We start from the raw sequence: 20,557 nt of genomic DNA on the forward strand, positions 1-20,557 counted from the left end.
ACCCAGTAATAGTTTCAGGGATGATTAGACTTCAATCTAGGTAGTCCTTCTTATTGAACCCCCACTAGCAAACACTAAGCTGCTCTTACTTGCATTGAACATTTCTATGGAGATTAAGAGGCTATTTGCCCTTATACCATGCTTTACTCCCCTCCAGAAGTGGGTGTGGCGAAGCCCGTGACAGTGTAGATTGACTTCTTATTCTAAAGGTCTAGCCTTAGTGAGAACCATGTATTTCAACAAATTTTAGAAGTTCTTAACTTCATTAACAGAGATTAAATCCCAGTTTAGACATTCACCACCTTGGGCAAGTATTAGAGAGACAAAGAAACTTGCCTAAGGTATGCAAGGGTCTAGGGACAAGCTTTTGTACGGAACATTTGTTATGTAATAAATTTTGTTAAATAGACAGTATATAGGCACATAGCATATTCCTAATAAATAGAAGAACTCATTAGTAGTTGGTTTGTGAACAATAAAACCCTGGCTGCATAACCTACTGAATTTGAAAGGAATTTATGGCATGAAAAGTAAAAAGTAAGCAGGGTGCTGGTGGCTCATGCCTGTAATCGTGAGGCTGAGATCTGAGGATCGCGGTTCAAAGCCAGCCCGGGCAGGAAAGTCCGTGAGACTCTTATCTTCAATACACAATTCAGAAAACCTAAGTAGTGCTGTGGCTCAAGTGGTAGAGTGCTAGGCTTGAGCTGAAGAGCTGAGGGACAGCACCCATGCCCAGAGTTCAAGCCCCATGACTGACAAAAAAAGAAAAAAAAAGTGAAAGGTAGAGCCAGGTGCCATGTCTCATACCTGTAATTCTAATTACTGCAAAGAGGCTGAGATTTGAGGATCATGGTTTGAAGGGAGCCCAGGCTGGAAAGTCTGTAAGACTAGTGTCTCCAATTAATCACCAAAAACCTGGAAGTGAGGTTATGGCTCAACTGGTAGAGTACCAGCCTTGAGCAAAAAAAGCTAACACACATACAAAGTAAGGAGAGACATTTAAGGTAGGAGAACATTTAAGTGTCCTTTTTGGCATATGGGACTGACAAATGTTTGTGCAATCCGGTGTTGACATTCCAAGAACCCAAGTTAACTTTTTCCAATTTTCCTATGTCATATAATTTTTTTAGGCATGAAAATGTGCTGTCAGTATGCCAAAACCAATAGACAAACTCTGGAAGTGTTTATTAGAAACCTTCTTTAGTTGCTACACATGGGAATCCACATGGACACTATTCACATTACTTGTGCTAATTAAGTTTTTGGTACAAGCCCACTGAGACTATCTTCAATCACTGCTTGGTCCACCTCAACCGGAAATGCTTTTTTCCCCTGGAATGGACCAGAGGCCCTTCTCGCCACCTAGTGGCCAAGAAAAGAACCTAATCTGTTAACTGCGGTGGGGGGGGGGGGGGGGGGGGGGGGGGGGGGGGGGGGGGGGGCTGGAAGGAGAGTCTGTTAACAGTTGACATAGAAGGTCTGGTTCTTCACCTAGCATAGTTAAGAATGGTCGGAAATGCCCTGGGGTCTAAAAGCTGTCTGCTCCTTTCAACCCACAACTTGCAGTCTGTCTGGCACTCTACTCCCTAGAGATTCAGTCACAAAGCATAGTGAATACAATTAAACGAAAGCCTCTTCAAATGTCCAAGGGGGAAATTAAATAATATCCACTTTGATGCAGGGATTTGGAGTTTGAAGGTGAAAAAAAGACAGGGGCGACATCAGTAGTCTGCATCTGCTTTAGCATTCTGCAAATGTGACTTTGTAAGTTCTTCACTGAAGTCAATTTGCTCAGTTTTTCTTGTGCCAGCAGGCATTTCAAACTTCCTGAAGATTACAACAAATCCTAAAGTTTAGGCTTCTGTAGGGAGAGAGTGTTGAAATTAATTCCCCCCCCTTGTATTTTCATAAGTTAATCGATGAAAAGGAAAAGTATTTGCTAGTCTATTTGGACTGGAATATCTGCTTCTGATTTTGTAGTTCTGGGAGGCATTAGCTGTGTGTATATTTGAGAAAAGGCTGTTTGTCCTGTCGCAGAAATGTGCTCTCCAATCATGTATGTCAGCTACAGGGTCCCTGTCTGAAGTGTCCACCGTTTCTCTCCATGCATTCTTGTGCAATTGCTTGAATCAGAGTAGACAGACTCACGAATAGGCCAGGTGAAATCCTATTCTTTTCAGCAGGTGCATTTAGGACCCCAATGGGCTACATAGCAAAGAAGATAGGACATAACACGAGAAAAGGTAAGAGGGATGGAATTGTGCAGCATAATGTTGTCTTTTGGGAAACATAGGCAGGGTTCCTTGGGAAAGATTAATCTGCTTTTTACCTCCCAAGTTACCACAACAGCTCTGGACAAAGCACCTTTTCAGAAGTAATCTAGAGCTGAGTAAGAATACACTAAGAAAATCATCTTACTCTTGTGGAGATCAGAGCTGTAAATGTCTTCCATGGTGGCAGCTGAGCTGCATTCTGCAGATTCTAGAGGATGATCTCTATCCTGGTCTTTTCTGCTTATATTCTTTATTTCTAGATCTTTCCCTCATTTTCCACATACATTTTCAACTCTCTCTCTCTTTTACTCTGACACACTTGTTTTCCTCTTATAGATCCTTGTGATTATTTTATTATCATATCAAGGTCTTCAACATGATCTGCAGAGTATCTTTTGTATGTAAAGTAACATATTCACAGGTTCCAGGAAGTAAGATGTACTTTGTGGTCATTGTTGAGACTAGTACAAATGATATCTGTGTGGTGATCATTCTATTCCATTGTCTCTCTTTGTTTGATCACACTGCCTAAGACTGAACATGGTTTCTTGTTTGCTTGATTTTGCTTTTATTTTTATAGTAGTATTAGATGATGACGACACAGTGACATTCTGACTAGCTTACGCCAAAACCCTTTCACATTCCCTATTAGTTAACCATATTGTACCATGTGCCACTAAGGTGGTTATTTATTTTGACTTGGATGAAAAGGATAAAAACTTGTTTCTTGAGTTGAATATGTGCCTCTCAACACAGAATCCTCCAAGAGTGTTTACAAACTTTTAGAAACATAACCTGTAACTTTTGGAAATTGTAACCTTTGAGTTATCATTGAAACTGTTATGGAAGCTACCCGATGAAAGTGTGGGAGGTATGCTTAGCAGTCACCAACAGCAAGGTCATACATTAACAGTGTTATTATCTTATTCTCAGGTGACTTGATAATGCCCCAATGTTTAACAAGTCTAATAAGCACAGGCTTCTAATAAGAGACAAATGAGAAGGAGGGAGCAATTATCTGCTTGATACATGTTCTCTTGAAAGCTCATCAGTTATGCCATTGAAAAAGAATATATCATTCGGATTGAGACAATCCAGAGGTTGAAATGCATTTGTGCTCCTTATTAAATGAGTTCTTAGAAAGATCACATAATCAATCCCTGCTTATATGTTCTCACTTTAGAAACAGAGAGTATTGGTAATAATAATTATTAATAATAATATCTGTTTCGTATGGTTTTTGTGAGCTTAGTATATGCAGATCCATGGTTCCCCAAGTAAAGCTATATAGTCATTTGCAAGCCAGTGGCATGGTAATGCTTAGGAATTGGTTAGAAATGTAAAGTCTCTGGCTCTATTCCAGACCCAGCGCAATCTTGGAATCATAAGCCGAGGAGCTTGACTTCATAAATTAATTCTATGCAAGACACATGCAAGAGTACCTCACACATGACTTGAAATTGCTTAACACATGCTGTTTGTAATTGTTCTTTTCACTGGGGCCTTCATTCTATTTTCCATGCTTTGCTTTTACATTATTGTTTGTTTTGGCAAAGCAAGGTCAGTGACAGATTGATATTTGTTTGCCAAGCCATGGTCTCTCTCTTGTTCTCAAACTAAAAAGGCACGTGAATAAATAAGAGAAAACAACATTTCTATGTTGCAGTTTTGGCTATGCCTTTTCACTCAGCAGAGTGGGGAGTCAGGCTTTCTGGAAGCTTCTACCATCTGTAGTGCACTTTCATGACAGAGCAAGAGCAGACAGCAAACCTGCACAGACAGAGACACTGACTGTTTTATTCAATTTCTGTGCTTATGTATTGTTGGGTTGCCTAGAAGTAAGTAAACAATGTAAGCACATACCTCACTAAAGAGAGTTAATAGGTATATTAAATTTATCACAGTGATTCATCATTTATTTTCTATATAATTAAGTGCTAAAAATCCTATTTTTATGAAAAATATAAATACATTGACAAAATCACGACAGGAATGAGAAATATCTAAAACCCACAAACCACTTTTAGATTGAGAAAATATTGGCTGCAAAAAAGAAAAGTCCTCAAACATGTCTTTAATAACCTACTACCTAGAAATCAATGGAAATTTAGAGCATCATGTCTCTCACAGAAAGAGCAACAATTCAGATTCACTAGTAATTCTAGAGAGAATTCCAGTCATTGTTTCACTTTTTTGAAGCATGAAGTCCTGGAATCACCTTTGATATTACAGGAGGAGATATGTGACATAATAAAAATGTGTTGACTTGTCAAGCTAGTGGACTTGAACTGACATGACCTTACTATAATCAGGAGAAAGGAAAGGGTTATCTGATAGATTTGCACTATGAGACACATTCAGTGCCATGCTCACAGGCATGCTGGTAGATGAATAGTTCCTCCTCATGTCTCAGAGGCTTATAGAGTTTAAGTCCTTTGTTCAGACTCCTGGCTAGTACATGGTAGAGCAAGAATTAGAGTGCACATCTTTGAAGCAAAACTCAATTCCCTTTACCAAACAAGTTATATGAACATGATAATTACTCACAGGCTATCTTGCTCCATGATGTCATCTTGTCTAATCTTCAGCTACACCAAAAACATGTCACCTTCAGTATCATTTCTCTGAGGCTAAAATAATTCTCAAAAGATGGCAGAAATGTATTCACCATGATCTTACTTAGCAATTAACATAGCAAAATAGGATACATGAGCAAATAATCCCGTCACGCAATGTTTGAATAGAAAAAAGCTCTATGTACATACATATGTACAGATATGTACAAGTATTCGTGTACACATGTATGTACATATGTTTGGGTCCCTAATTTTGATTCTATCACCTATTAACTAAGGCTGATTTGTCTTTGTGTTATCTTGTTACTTTTTCCCCCTATGGACAGAGATTTTATGATGAAGCCATAATATGTGGATTTTATTTTGGACTCTGGGCCTGGGCACTGTCCCTCAGCTCTTCACCTCAAGGCTAGCGCTCTACCACTTGAGCCACAGCGCCACTTCTGGCTTTTTTTTCTGTTTATATGGTGCTGAGGAATCGAACCCAGGGCCTCAAGCATGCAAGGCAAACGCTCTACCACTGAGCCACCTTCCCAGCCCCAATATGTGGATTTTATGTATCAGTTACAACTAATTTGAAGATATTCACTAAGTGCCAATGAGAAAATATAGAAAAGTACTTAGCAATTACATGCTAATTGTTCAACAACAAATAGTTGCTTAGAAAGGGTTACCTGCATAAAAGGTAAAGCAAGTCATTAGTAATCATTATCATTCTAATACAGGTTGAATTTTCTGTTCTTCGACAGTGAGAAGGGTGAGGGACATCTAAGTCATAGCTGGGAATGGTGTCAGGGACATACATTGGGTGCTGGGTTGATGTGCATGAGTATACAAGATGTGGGTATCTTTATGTTTGTATAATTTGTGGAGGGGAAGGGCAAAAACAAATCATTTAAATAGGGATACAGGTGGACCCATTGCAACAATGTGATGTACAAGTCGTTACTTGAAAAACGAACTTTACAACTTTGGCCGGGAGTTGGGGGTGGGAGATGGGAAGAGATGGGAAGGGGAAACAAAGGAGGAGTCAACAATGCTTGATAAGAAATGTACTCATTATCTTGCCCATGTAATTGTAACCCCTCTGTATGGTATTTTCACAATAAAAAATAAAAAGAAAAGAAAAGAAAAAAAAGGAGGTAAATGTCAAAGGAAAGATCTCTTGAAAGAAATGGGCAGAGCTGGAAGTGGCTAGTTCACACTCCCTGAGGCTGTGCTCCTTAGAGCCAAACAAGGACTCCTCCTCTTTCCATCAGCCTCACTTCTTGTATCTCCTGACTTACATGTCACATGCTATTATGCCCTACACGTATCATGTTATTTTGTACTTCTGGGCTGATCCAGCTGTTCCCCAGAACACAGCACCACATGGTTTTCACTCAGATTTCTTAAGTCATCCTCTGAGATTCAGCTCTGATGTCTTCCTCTCCAGTAACTTCAAATAATTGTGTTTTGTTTTGTGCAGGTCCTGGGAGTTGAACTCAGGCCCTTGGTGCTGTCCCTAGGCTTCTTTTGCTCAAGGCAAACACTCCACTACTTGATCCACAGCTTCTCTTCCAACTTTTCTGGTGTTTTAGTGGAAATAAAAGTCTCACAGACTTTTTTGTTTGGGCTGGCTTCAAATCATCCTCAGATCTCAGACTCCCAAGGAGCTAGGGTTTCAGGCGTGAGCCATAATAGAATTTGGTTCTTCTTCAGTGAGTTCCAAATTCCCTTTCCATTTCTCTCCTTTATCATGTCATACATTACAAGTACTCATGATCAATGTGTGAGTTGTTCTCCCTGACTATTCTGCAAGCTTCTACAAAGAGTGGGTATTCTGTCTTAGTTACCTCTACACTCTGAGGATTCAGTAATATAACCAGTGTACAGCAATCACTCTACAGATGCTAGTCTAACTTAACTGAGCTGAACCAACGTGGAAAACATCAGAAATTCTTTGCTTACTTTATGAAATTTCACTTGAGGTTACATGTTCTACTCTCCCTTCCCATTATGCAAAAGTTACCCTAAATCTTTACTGTTTCTGTAAATACATGGTTCAAATGAGTCAGTCAAATTTATTGCCACAAACAAAATCCATATAGGTATGTAAAAACCAACTGGAAATTTCTAGCAACCATGGAAGTTCAAGTTTTATCTCTGTCCTTTATTGAAGATAAGCAGGTCAAACAGATTCAGGAAAAGGTAAGACTGAATTAAGAAAGTACAGCTCAATAAATATTCAGGAAGCAGTTTCCATGGAAACTTCTTGGAGAAGAGCTGTTCTCTTCACCTATTCAATTGCTTTCCCCACCCCCCTGTATTAATGACTAGAATGAGAAACAGAGTTTAATGGTTACTCAAGATTTAAGGCTAATCTGCATTTGTTTTAATCCTGTCACACCTATTTACTCCTTAAGAAGGCTTTAGCAACTACCTGGCTTCTGTCTTGGTCTTCTCATCTTTAAGATAGAGAAAATATGATACTTAGCAAATAGTTTAGGGAATAAAAGAGATTCCTGACTGTCCCATAGCAGTGTCCAACAAACATAAGTATTTCCTATCTTTGTAGCACCACTCCTCTCCCCTCAAATGGAGTTTAAACTGAGAACATTATACTTGCTTGGCTTGATTGCTCAATTGGTGCTGTACCATTTGATCCACACCTTCAGTCCAGTTTTTCCTGGTAAGTTTGGTGATAGTCTCAAGAACATGTTTTTTCTGTTCTGACTACCTTCAAATCATGACCCTCTGGATCTTTGTCCTTGAATAGCTAGGATTAGTGATGTGAGACACCAGTGCACAGCATCTTCAGCCCTTCTTTGATTGCTAACAATGGCTAATATCACTCAAATGTGATCATCCATCCACCCACCCATCCATCTAATGAACACATTTTTATTAGCATATATAAGTTATATAAAATGAAGAATTTCCCTTCTTTTAAAACACTTTGTTTTTTGTTTTTGTTTTTGTTTTGAGCCAGGGACTTGTTTTATGCCTGGCTACAGGCTTACTATGTAGTCCAGGCTGGCCTTAAACTCATGGTCCTCCATCAGTTCAAGGTGCTGGGACTACAGGTGTGCACTATCACATGCAGCATTGACTGTGTGTCTAGCACTGTGTTTCAGGCCAATGAATACAGAAAATGAATAAGATATAGTCTCTTCTCAGTAAGTCTATAGCACAGTGTGTGCTGTGTGTGTGTGTACCACAAAACAGGTATTAATAAGATAAGATGATAAATCCTCTATTGCAGCTCATGATCACTTAGATGATAAAGAAGGGAGCTCAGATATCTGATATGCTCTCCAACAACAGTGATACCTAAGAGATCCATGATTTACACAAGTGAGAGGCTGGGTATGTTTCATATAGAAGTGGCTGTTTTGTTAGAAACTTGAAAACAAAAAATTGTGAGAGGATCCATGTAGAAAGTCAGACAAAGAGTGTCCAGAAGTAAAGCAGACCATAAGAGAGTCACATGACCAAGGACGTTTCCCAAATTGAGAATATTATCAGATTCTATCTTGTACTACCCAGTAGACGTGTTATATATGCAGGTTTCTAAGCAGGTACTCAAATATCTAGATAGTTCCTTCTTTGGAACAGCTTCTTTTCTTTTTCCTTTCTTTCTTTTTGTTGTTGTTGACAATTGGGTTTCAAATTCAGGGCATCACATACTGACTTGGATTTCTTGCTCCTGCCTGGAGCTCTATTTGTGCTTGAATTTCAATCCAGCCTGGACTTTTGCTAGTTATTTGGAGATGGAGTCTGGTGGCTTCCCTTGAACCATGATACTTCAGCATCCTGAGTAACTAGGATTACAGAAATGAGTCACATATGCTTGGTTGCATTGCTTTTATAAAAGTTGTTTCCAATTCTGGATGGAATTTGTTACTTGCTACTTTAGGTCTCTTTGTTTTCCCAAATCGAGAGAGTGAGAAATTCTTCTCCATGATAGAAGGCATGGGATGGATTCACAATCTATTTAGCCATATAATATCTATCTATCTATCTATCTATCTATCTATCTATCTATCTATCTATCTATCTATCTATCTATCTATCTATCTATCTATGTACACACTGTATGTGGAGAGGGAGAGAGAAAGTTTTTGTGCACTGCTGTGGATGCTTGGCACTGAGCAGGTATGATATAAATGCATTTAAGACAGCATTTGATAGCTGTAAAGTATTGCATACAGACACAAATCTCTCTAGAGGGCCTTATAGAGCCTGGCACTGCTCAGTCCTTGGTAAATGTCTATAAATAAATGGCAGAAAAGGTGTAAGGAATGTGTTCTTTAAAATGTATAGCATAAGCTGGAGCCTGTGGCTCATGTCTATAACCACAGTGACTCAGGAGCTGAGATTTGAGGATCACAGTTTGAAAGCAACCCAAGCAGGTAAGTCTGTAAGACTCTTATCTCCCATTAATTACCCAAAAAGCTAAAAGTAGAGCTGAGGCTTAAGTTATAGAGTGCTAGCTTTGAGTAAAATAAGCTCAGGGACAGTGTCCAGCCCCTGAGTTCAAGCACCAGGACCAGCAAAAAGAATCAAAACAAAAAGAAAAGGTATGCATAGAAAGAATGCTGTAGGACAGCAGGTTGGGGAAGCGCTCTGTGGAGTCATTTAATGTGATTGGATTTGGATTTCATTAAGTAATCTTGGCCATGAAAGATAAATAGGTCCTGGAGAGACAGAAGAATTGGAGGAGTCTGAAGACAGACAAGCAATATGAGCAGAATTTCACAGAGACTAATATCTTCCTAATACAATTTAAGTATCTGAAATCATTAATGCTCTTAATAATGGTTCAAGCGTATTCAAATTCACAAAAGAGGACTGATTTTGCAGGCATATTATAATTTGGCCAATGCGATGAAAGGAGTAGTGATTGCTTTAGTAGATAGCCTAAGTAAGCTCACATGATAATGTTAAAGCAAAGGTAAATAATTAAAGCAAAAGTGGCAAATGATAGCTTCTAAAATTAAGTTAAAGTAGAGGCAACCACACTAATGTTTTTCATACCTGACTAGAATCTCAAGGGAGAGTTTTATCATCTGAGAAAAGTTACAAGTTAAAGCTAGAATCATTTTGTCATTGTATTTTAGAACCCCAACCTCATATCTCTGGAAATTTTGAATCTTGTAGAGGCAGAACTTTAGGTTCATCAGATTCAATACTTTCTTTAGGTCAGAACTGGGTTTTGGGGTTTTTTTTTTGTTGTTGATTTGTTGATTTGCAGCTGAAGTACAAGCCTTAAATGGAAGTCTGGCATTATCTACTTGACAATGACATGATGGTACACGCTGTCGTGCTGGGAATTAGTGTCTAAAACCAAGATGTTAATCACAGGGACCTCTATACATTGATGGCATAAATAGCATGTTTCTATATAAAAAATCTGTAGTGACTCATTCCCATTTAAATAAAAATCTTCCATTGCTATTTCAGTGAATTGAATGACGGACTTTGAGGACTTCTCTTTGTGCTCTACGTTTAGCTAATTTGACTTCCCAGAAAACTGCTGTATCTGTAGAATTAATGATGCTTTTTTCCTTGGGTTCTCAGAGAGGCTGAAGATATTTTATGTGAGGAAGAGAGGATAAATGCAGTCATAATACTCAATGTACATGGGTGACAATGGAAATCGAGGGGTTAGGTGGCATTAGGAGGGAGGGAGACGGTGACATTGGTCAGGGTATATTCTATTCCCAAACTGATACCTTGCATTGAAATCTCTTTGTGCAACTACTTAAAGATTAAAAAAAAATCATTCTCTCTCCATGGCCAGAGGTTGAAATTCTCTCTCTTAATCCTATTCTCACCTATGGAAACTCCTTTCCAGGTACCACAAGGAAGTTTTCTAGAGTGAGCCCCTTGGGGCATCAGTTTTCATGAAGTTAAGATGGTTACTTGAGAAAAATGGTCCTTTGTACAATAAGAGTCCCAGCGATTGGAAAGAGCTAGCAAATGAATGATTAATTTCTACATTGTAAGGCTTCTTAGTTTTTATCTCCAATAAAAGAATTAAGCTTTGGGGCTGGGAAGTTGGCTCAGTGGTAGAGTGCTTGCCTCGCATGCATGAGGCCCTGGGTTCAATTCCTCAGTACCACATAAGCAGAAAAAAGCCAGAAATAGCACTGTGGCTCAAGTGGTAGAGCGCTAGCCTTGAGCCGAAGAGCTGAACGACAGTGCCCTGGCCCAGAGTTCAGACCCTATGACCAGACCCCCCCAAAAAAAAGAAGAATTACGCTTTTTTTAAAAAAATCTTCTGGTCAACAAAACAAATTTTTCATGGAGAAATGCTTATAGTAATGTTCAACTCCATGAGTTATCATAAGTTGAAGCCAGAGTTAAAAGCTGCAAAAGCATTTACCAGTCATGAAATATCAGGCCAATCTTCTAACTGTGCTGGACTTCAAACTCCTTATCTGAAAAATAGAATGGAGAGCTGCTTCTACTTGAAATACTTATGACCTTTAGAAATGAGAGACTAATAATCCATATCTGAAAAGTTCTGCTAGGTACTAGAACATAATAGGTGAAAAATAAATGAACCATTTGTGGTGACAATTCTAATTTATACTTCCTTTCCATTTTTTTCCCCTGGTATTGGGCTTTGGACTCTGGGCTCCTTTTACTCAAGGTGAGCACACTATCTCTTGAGCTACCACACCCCTTCTAGCTTTTTCTGTGATGAATTGGAGATAAGAGTCTCATAGACTTTCTTGCCTAAGCTGGCTTTGAACTGTGATCTTCAGCTCTCAGCTTCCTAAGTAGCTAGGATTACAGGTGTGAACCACTGGCACCCAGTTCTTTTCACACCCATTCCTCCCAACTCATTCCTTCCCTCGCTTTTCTTAATTTTGTAATTTTCTTTTTTTTTGGATGTCCTTTGTAATCTTTATTTTTTTTATTGTGAATATACTGTACAGAGGGGTTACAATTACATGGGCATGATAATGAGTACATTTCTTATCAAGCATTGTAGCCTCCTTTGTTTACCCGTCACATCCCCCCCCCCGCCCCCCCCCGCACCAAAGCTGTAATAGATCTCTATTTAAACGATTTGTTTTCTTGACTGCATTCTCCCCACACTTCTCTTCGTTCATGTACTTCTCCCCCCAGCCCATCCTACCCCTTGCAGTTACTACTTTCAGTATTTGTTTTTTGGGGCTTTGGTTTTGCCTTTTTAAGGAATTACACTATTTAAATTCTCTCTTGCATCTGCCATATTTAAGCTAATGCATTTGTGAACACTCACATACCACCCACATATATACTTATAGGTTTATAGGTTAATTCTAGCTTTTACATATGAGGGAAAACATGCATCGTCATCTCTCTGGGCCTGACTTATGTCACTTAATGTAATTTTTTTCAAGTTTTTACATTTCTTTACAAATGGAAAACATCATTCTTTCTAATGGATGAGTAAAATTCCATTGTGTATGTACCACATTTTCTTGATCCATTCATCCACTGAGGGGCATCTGGGTTGATTCCACACATTGGCTATGGTGAACAGTGCTGTAACAAACATGGTTGAGCTGGTGGTTTTAATACAATCTATTTTTATAATATTCTGATAGATTTCTAGGAGTGTTCTCTTAGGCCACAGGATCTATGTTTCGCTTTTGGGGGGACGCCCATACTGCTTTCTAGAGTGGTTGAACACCTTCACATTCCCACCAACAGTGTAATAGGGTTCCCTTGTGGCCACATGTTTGTCATCATCTGATGTACAAAAGAAACACAAAAGAGGTAGACAATGGTGGCTCATGCCTACAATACTAGCTACTCAAAAGGCTGAGATCTAGGATCACAGTTTTATCCTTGTTAGATTATTGATGGCCAGTCTAACTGAGGTGAGGTAGAATCTCACTGTTGTTTTGATTTGCATTTCCTTTTGGCCAGAGATGGTGAGCATTTTTTCTTGTGTCTATTGGTCATACTTATGTCTTCTTTCAAGAAATCTCTCTTTAGCTCATTAGCCCATTTATGAATTGGTTTGTTTGCTCTTTGAGGGTTTATTTAAGATCTCTTTATATTCAGGCTATTCGGCTCTTCTCTGAAGTGTAACAGGCAAAAATCTCTTCCCATTCTGTAGGCTGTCTTTTCACTTTATTGGCCATGTCTTTTGTCACGCAGAAACCTTTAAGTTTGATGAAATCGCATTTGCAAGTTTTTCTTTGACTTACTGTGCTTCTGGATCTTCCCTCAGAAAGTTCCTACCTATGCTGAAAAGTCCTAATGTCTCCATCCTGTAATAATTTCTTGATTTCAGGTCTTAAATTGAGGTCTTTTATCCATGTGATATTGGTGTAAGTTGATAGCCCCTTTAGGTTTCTTTTCTTTTTCAGGACTTAAACTCAGGGCCTTGTACTCACTTGGTTTTCATGGTCATGGCTGGTGCTTTAGTTCTGGAGTCATGCCCCTGGCCCAGATTTTGCTAGTTAGTTGGAAATAATGTCTCTTGAACATCTGTATCCAGTGTGACTTCAATGTACAGATCTCAGTTTCCTGAGAAGCCAGGATAATAAGGTGGGAGCCACTGGTACCCAGATCTTTCATGTTTCTTCTTCTTTATTCTCATCTTTTTTCTTCTTATCTTTCTTATCTTTATCTCCTTCTCCTTCTCTTCTTTTCTTTGTCCCAATCCCAGGGTTAAACTCATGGCCTGGTTACTGTCCTTGAGCTTTGTTACTCAAGACTAATGCTCTACCACTTGAGCTACAGCTTCACTTCTGGCTTTTTGGTGGTTCATTGGAAATAAAGCATCTCATAGACATTGCTGCCTGGGCTGGCTTCAAACCATGATCCTTAGATCTCAGGCTTCTTAGTAGTTAGGATTATATGTGTGTGCCTCGGATGGCTATCTCCTTTGTATTCCTTTTCTGCATCTTGTTTACTTCCTGTTCTCGAAACCCCATTCCTTGTACTATAACCACTACTACTATTCACCTTCTATCATAGACATAATTCATTATCTTATCCAAGCAATCATGGCACCTCATTTTTCCCATCAGTTTCCATCATGGCGGCTGACAATAATATCTGCATACTGTTCTTCCCTAAACAATTTGCAGCCATTTGAGACTGATTTAGTCAATAAGACATTACTTAACGAATTCTAAAAAAACACTTTATGTTTCCTAATCTAATATGCATTTCATGGAGTTATGGAAACCTTCTTAGAAGGATTAATAAAAGGCTTTGGGCATGGCAGAGGTGTTGGTACTGGCAGCATTGGGACAGCATCAGAAAAAGCTTCCAAGACTCTTATAACATAAGAAATATCACATTTAAACTATTAGTGTGAACTTCTAAAATATACTTTCTGTTACTCAAAACTAAACCTAGTACTGATACTAGGCACTTAACATATATTTAAGTTGACTTATTCCTCAAAACAGAGATGAATAAACACCATTTCATAGTTGAGGAAAGAGAAAATAATATTTTATTTAATAATATTATCAAAATGAACTCCAGGGAATGGAAACAAGAGGATTTTGCTTGTTTTTTTTTCTTGTTTGTTTCTCTATCTTTGGAAGGCTAATGGGAGCACAGAAATGGAGGAACAAGGGATGAGAAAATGCAGCGGTACTCACTAGATACTATGTTAAAATGAACTAAATGAACTATGTGACTTGTGGGTGAGGATGGGAGGGAAAAACTGGGAGAGAGTGAGGGAAGGGGTGACATTGGTCAAAAAGAACTGTACTCATTATCTGACTTATGAAATGGTAATCACTCTGTATATCACCTTTATGAAAGAACAGTGCCTTGTTGGAAGTTGGATGCTCGTACCATGCCTGTAATCCTAGCTAGTCAGGAGGCTGAGATCTGATGACCATGGTTCAAAGCTAGCCTGGACAGTTAAGTCCATGAGACTCTTATCCCCAGATAGCCACCAACAAAAGCCAGAAATGGAGCTATGGCTTAAATGATAGAGTAATAGCCTTGACCAAAAAGCCAGGCTCTGAGTTCAAGCCACAGGACTGGCACTCATATACATAAAAAATATCTCATTGGAATTTACACAACTAAATGCAAATCCAGGCATGTTTTCAACTGCATGTTGCTTGTCTCTACTGCTATCTGTGTACTCTAATTCTGCTTATGGGTACTGTATATTCTTTGCTCTAAAGCATGTACCACATTCTCTTTAACCCTGAGAGTTGTCCACTGAGGTCTGCTATTTGGTAAGGAAGGGACATGTACAGATCTCATGCAGAAACAAGACCCAGGCTCAGTCTGGGATGATGGCACCTTGGCTTTCCACACCCCAGATGGAAGGAAACAAGGAGCCAAGATAATAGCTTCTTTCCCTAAAGTCATACATTGAAAATGACCTATTTAAGCCCTTCTCACATCCCAACAGATGAACTTATTGGCGCATTAGATTTCAAGTCTGAGAAACACAACTCATGACAATCATTTAAAGTAAAATGTGAAAATATTACACTCAGCTCACTTGCTCCCCATTATTTAACCTTAGATGTAGTGGCCAATGTGGATTGGACACATAAATATCTGTCTGATATTATCCCACAATGGATAAATACTAGGTTAACACTCTAAGCATTGTAGTTTTGTATGACAAAGAAGGAATATTTAGTTTAGGAGTTGATGGAAGCTACAGAGGAGAGGCATTTTAGTTAGCATTTCTATGAAGAATATGGCTGAGAAAGGATGGGCAGGCATGGGTTATGATACAAAAGGGAGATAACTTACTCTGCCATTTTTCTTCTTCATATCAACATCCGGTTTTAGGTCATACATCCCAGATGAAGGCATAAAGAGTGTCCAAATAATCAGATCGTAGCCTGTCTCATCTATACTCACATAGACACACCAGAATTTATCCACGGTCACAGGAAGAAAATGTAACAACTGCTAAAATACCCACCTTACCCACTTTGAGACCCTGATAACCAAATGTACTAACTAAAATCTAATCATCAAGAACTATACATCCCTGAAGGGAAATCAAGTTAGCAATACATTTCCACAAAGTCCTCTGAATTTTTTCCTACCAGTACTATCAATAAAATTTGTTTTGACCAAAGTAGAAATAGAAGAACATAAAATACTAGTCAAATATTGCTAGAGGAAAGTGATCCCTATAGGAAACCTTGAGATCAATGATTCAGTTCTTGAGCAGATACTGGTATGAGGATAATGGAGTGTGAGGGATATTTGCAATATAGAACACTGTAGGCTTAACATTGTAAAAGTTCATAGGATCATTGGGGAGTAATATACAGCCTTGAAGACAAGCAAATACTAATACCCCATTACTACTTTCCAAATTCGTCCATTCATCCAACATAGCAACCATTCTTGAACTTCTTCTGTGTGTGACACACCCATCTAGGTCCAGCTAGTAACTGAGCATACTGAGACTATCAAGGAATACAAGTCCCCCTAACCCCAAGGAGCTTGCTGTGCTTCAATTGGAACATAAAATGCTAAACTGTTTGGCAAGGAGCTGCTGCACTTCATCAATATGGAGAAGCCCTGGAAACCCCAGGCTGTATTAGCAATGCCTCTATATTGTGCTGCCTTTTATGGAGCTCTTTTCTTTAGCAATACTATCCTGACTACATGTCCACCCATGACTTTTGGGTGTACAATAAGACTGGCTAATGTTTATTTGTTTAATCAAAATAAAAAATACTATTTTGAGGTTCTGGTGGCTCAGGCTTATAAATCCTAGCTTCTCAGGGGGGCTGGGATCCGAGGATCCCAATGTGAAGTCAGCTGGGGCAGAAAAGTTGGTAAGACTCCTATCTCCAATAAATTACAAAATAAAAACAAAACCCTGGAAATGGTATTCTGGCTCAAGTGGTAGAACACTAGCTTTGAGAAAAACAAGCTCAACAGAAAATATGCTCAACAGCAACAGCAACAACAAAAAACCCCAAAGCAACCCAAAACAAAAACAAATACTTAAGAAGTTTTTACTATGTGGTAGGTATTTTATCAGAGAAGTATAGATAATGTGAAATTGTCAAAGGTAATATTGCTGGTAATTGCTACTGCCAGTATTAAAACTCATTGCTGTCCTACAGGACATTCTGCAAGAATGACTAAAATGTTTACTATATGTCCAAACTTCATTTCATATAGTCCCAACAAGTAGCTATGATCCAAATTTATCAGATAAAAAATAAGGTGCAGAAAGAGGAAAGGATAGTGCCAATGTTTAGATTACGTATAACCTTGTTCTGAAATCTCAGAAGAGTTTCCTTTGTGGGTTTGGGGGATTTGAAGAAGGTACAAAGAAAAGGAGTATAAAAGAAGATTCCGCAAAATAAAATTTCTCAGCCAAAATGAAAAGCTGATCTTGCAAAAGGTTCAGAAAAACAGTGTGTTGAATTAATAGATTAGTCAGGAAGGCAGATGGAATACATGCCAGTAGTTTAGATATATGGAAGGCCTTTGTTAGCAAACCATCACATTTCTGAAATTTATTGCAGAAGGCAAAAAATACAAAGTCATGATTTGTTGCGTATCTTCACAGATGAAAATATGAGATATAAGAAAGAAGAGTAAGAAGTAAAAGGACCAGGTTAGTAATATAGATAAACTTTTTCATATATATTATGAATTACTTTTGCATCCCAGCAGATTGCCCTCACCAAATTCATGCTTTGAAGTAGGGTAGATGGAAAGTTAAGACTCTCATGCAGGTTAAATGACAATATAAAAGAATAGGTAAAGCAATATTATTTATATATTTATCTCCCATTTAAATAGTTGTGTGATATTTACCTTTATTTTGAGGAATATTTACCTTCCATTTATTTATGTAACTTCTAGAAATACTGTTCAATCAGCAGAATTTTCAGGGCTGCTATTGGGGCTGGTTCTTTTGATATGTACTTCGTACACAGAGGATACCTTTATTTTCAATCCATGGATCTATAGAATAGTATCGTTTTATTTCCAAATAGACCACAATCTATACAGCCTTTCTAAAAAGTCAGGATTTGTCCTCAAGCTGCAGATAATATGATCTCAATATCTTTTCAAGTGTGGGGTCATTTATATGTTACTATATTTTTTGCCAGTACTGGGGCTTAAACTCGTGGCCTGGGCACTGTCCCTAGGCTTCTTTTGCTTAAGGCTAGCACTCTACCCCTTGAGCCACAGTGCCACTTCTGGCTTTTTCTGTGTATGTGGTACTGCTTGCTAGTCAAGCACTTTACCACTAAGCTACTTTCCCAGACCAATGTGGGGTCATTTATAACATAAGAAATACCCTCAATTGGGGTAAATCATTCACTGGTTGTTGGACGTAGATTACTTTCAGATAGAAATTATCTAATAGCTGCTGTTTCATGATTTTGATTTTGATTGGGACAGGACTATAGTCAACAAAGAACTGGGAAACTGTGAAGTTGTTCAGGACAACTGTATATGAAGCCACTTTGGTTTTTTTCAGCTCTGTAGGTATTTCAGAGAGTTCCATTAAGAACTAAAATATAAACAATGCTTTGTCATATTTCTGTGAGATGGACAGTCAACACTTTGTCTTGGCCTCAGTAAAAAGAAAAATTCAAGTGTCAGACACATGTAGCCCTTGGAATCATAGTCTTAATAGCTGTCTTCTTTATTCTGTTTTTGTGAACTAAAATTTAGTTCTTAATACTTCTCCCTTTGGGACCTGGCTATGTGTGTTACAGTTCATGGATGCCATTCTGTTCTCCTGGTTCGGTCTTCCTGACTTCAACTTCCCTTTGGATGTAATAGCTTTTATCAGTGATCTGGAGATGCATGTTTCTAGCCTTGGCCTAGATAAGCAGATCTATATCTATTAACCTGCAAAAGTTAATCACAAGAAGGCCCGTCTGCCTTCCACAGCTTCATGGGTTTAGACCTCTCCCACTTAAAAGACAGGCAGCCAATGCCAAGGCCACTGCTTCAGCTCTAGTGGCAGCACCCCACTCTGTCCCACAACTATACCTTAGGGTTTCCCCAGAGGAGCCCCTCCTCTTCCACAGGTTGACGAGGCTGCTGGACCTGCTGGCTGCAGAAGAAGATTTGCCGTCTCCCACGTGCATGCGCACCACAGTGGACGTGGTGAAGGCGCTGCGCACATTTCTCTCCGGTTTGGCAAGGATGATGTACACCTTTGGCACAAACATGCAGCCGAGCGCCACTGTGGCACTCAGGCTGACGGAGAAGCACATGGTAATGATTTTGTAGTTGCTGCCGAAGTAGATCGGCACGAAGGCCAGCCATATGATGCAGGTAGTGTACATCGTGAAGGCGATGTACTTGGCCTCGTTGAAGTTGGCTGGAACATTTCTTGTCTTGAACGCATAGAAAGTGCAGCTCAAAATCAGTAACCCATTGTATCCGAGAGGAGTGACAACACCTAGGTTGGTAGTGTTACAAATCAGGTAGACTTCCCTAATGCTTGGGTAGTCGTGCATGATATCAGGAGGCTCCATGATGAAAAGAGCCACAATAATGCCCAACTGGATACATATGAGGATGAAAGCAATCACTAACTGGGCACAGGCACTCATGAATCTAGGCTTTTTTGTACAGATCTTCTTCTTGCTGCCAGCTAGGATTCTGGCAATACGGTTGGTCTTGGTTACCAGGGCCGAGTAGCTCATGGCTGGAGAGAGACCAATGCCAATTCTCTGAAGATAGCAATAAATCTGTTTGGGCTTTGCGATGAGGCAAAAGGTACATAAATAGCCAAGGCAGATGCCAGCAAGAATAATGTAGCAGAGCTCCCTGCTGGAGGACTTGACTACTGGAGTGTCACGGTAAATGATGAAGATGACAGTAACAAACAGAGTGGCAAGCAGGCCAAGGCAGGCAAACACCACGGCTGCAATGGGCTCAGGGTCTCCCCAGCGAAGGTACTGCACCGGGATCAAATCACAACCTGCAGAGACACAGACACATATTGAAAAAGAGAAAGAAATTTGTTTATTTCATAGGTTTCTAAGTTATAAGTCATTGCTTATGATCATTTAGTTCATCTTCCATCTACTTTTTCAATTTTCAGGGCCCTTTGCTATTAAAAAATAAAATTATTCAGAGCTAAGTGCTATACTCCTAGCTACGCAGGAGGCTGAGGTTTTAGTATCACAGTTTGAAAGCCAACCCAGGCATTAAAGTCTGTGAGACTCTTGTTTTCAGTTTACTAGGAAAAAGCTAGAAGTAGAAGTGTGATTGAAATGGAAGGAGGCCAGCTTTGACAGAAGAAGTTTAAGCAACAGTACTATACTCCTGAGTTCCAGCCCAAGGACTAGCATACACACACACACACACACACACACACACACACACACACACACACACTAATTATTCAGAAAATCTTTTTGTTATTAAGTAAATATTTTGTGATAGGGAGTCTTCTAGGTTTTGAAAGAAAATGATGATAAACCTGATCCCTGATCTCATAAAAGAAATAATTGGGTCTTTTAAACAATTTCTGATATATGTGATTGCTAGTTGCTTGCAATATCCATTTTTGTCATTCTTCCTCAACAAAAGGGCTCCAGTTTCGCTTGAGGAAGCATCGAAAAAGCCACGTTTCAGGAGCATTGCAGTCAAATGTGGCATATGACTAGGTCTTCGCCAGCGAAAGATTTAAAGAGAAACTTCTCTGAAGAAGAAAGAAGGATGGCCAATAGACACATGAAGAAATGTTCAACATCCCTAGCCATAAAAGAAATG

General features: G+C 39.1%; 1 protein-coding gene across 1 annotated transcript in view; it reads right to left on the reverse strand.

The window, feature by feature from the left end:
• Positions 1-20,557, reverse strand: part of Grm5 (glutamate receptor, metabotropic 5) — a 521,558-nt gene that overhangs the window by 43,800 nt on the left and 457,201 nt on the right. The window contains exon 7 of the mRNA XM_013013982.1: positions 18,821-19,760. Within this exon, the coding sequence (XP_012869436.1) occupies positions 18,821-19,760 (940 nt within the window). The remainder of the gene's footprint in view (positions 1-18,820; positions 19,761-20,557) is intronic.

Source organism: Dipodomys ordii, unplaced genomic scaffold, assembly GCF_000151885.1.
Source record: "Dipodomys ordii isolate 6190 unplaced genomic scaffold, Dord_2.0 Scaffold22, whole genome shotgun sequence".
NCBI lineage: Eukaryota > Metazoa > Chordata > Mammalia > Rodentia > Heteromyidae > Dipodomys > Dipodomys ordii.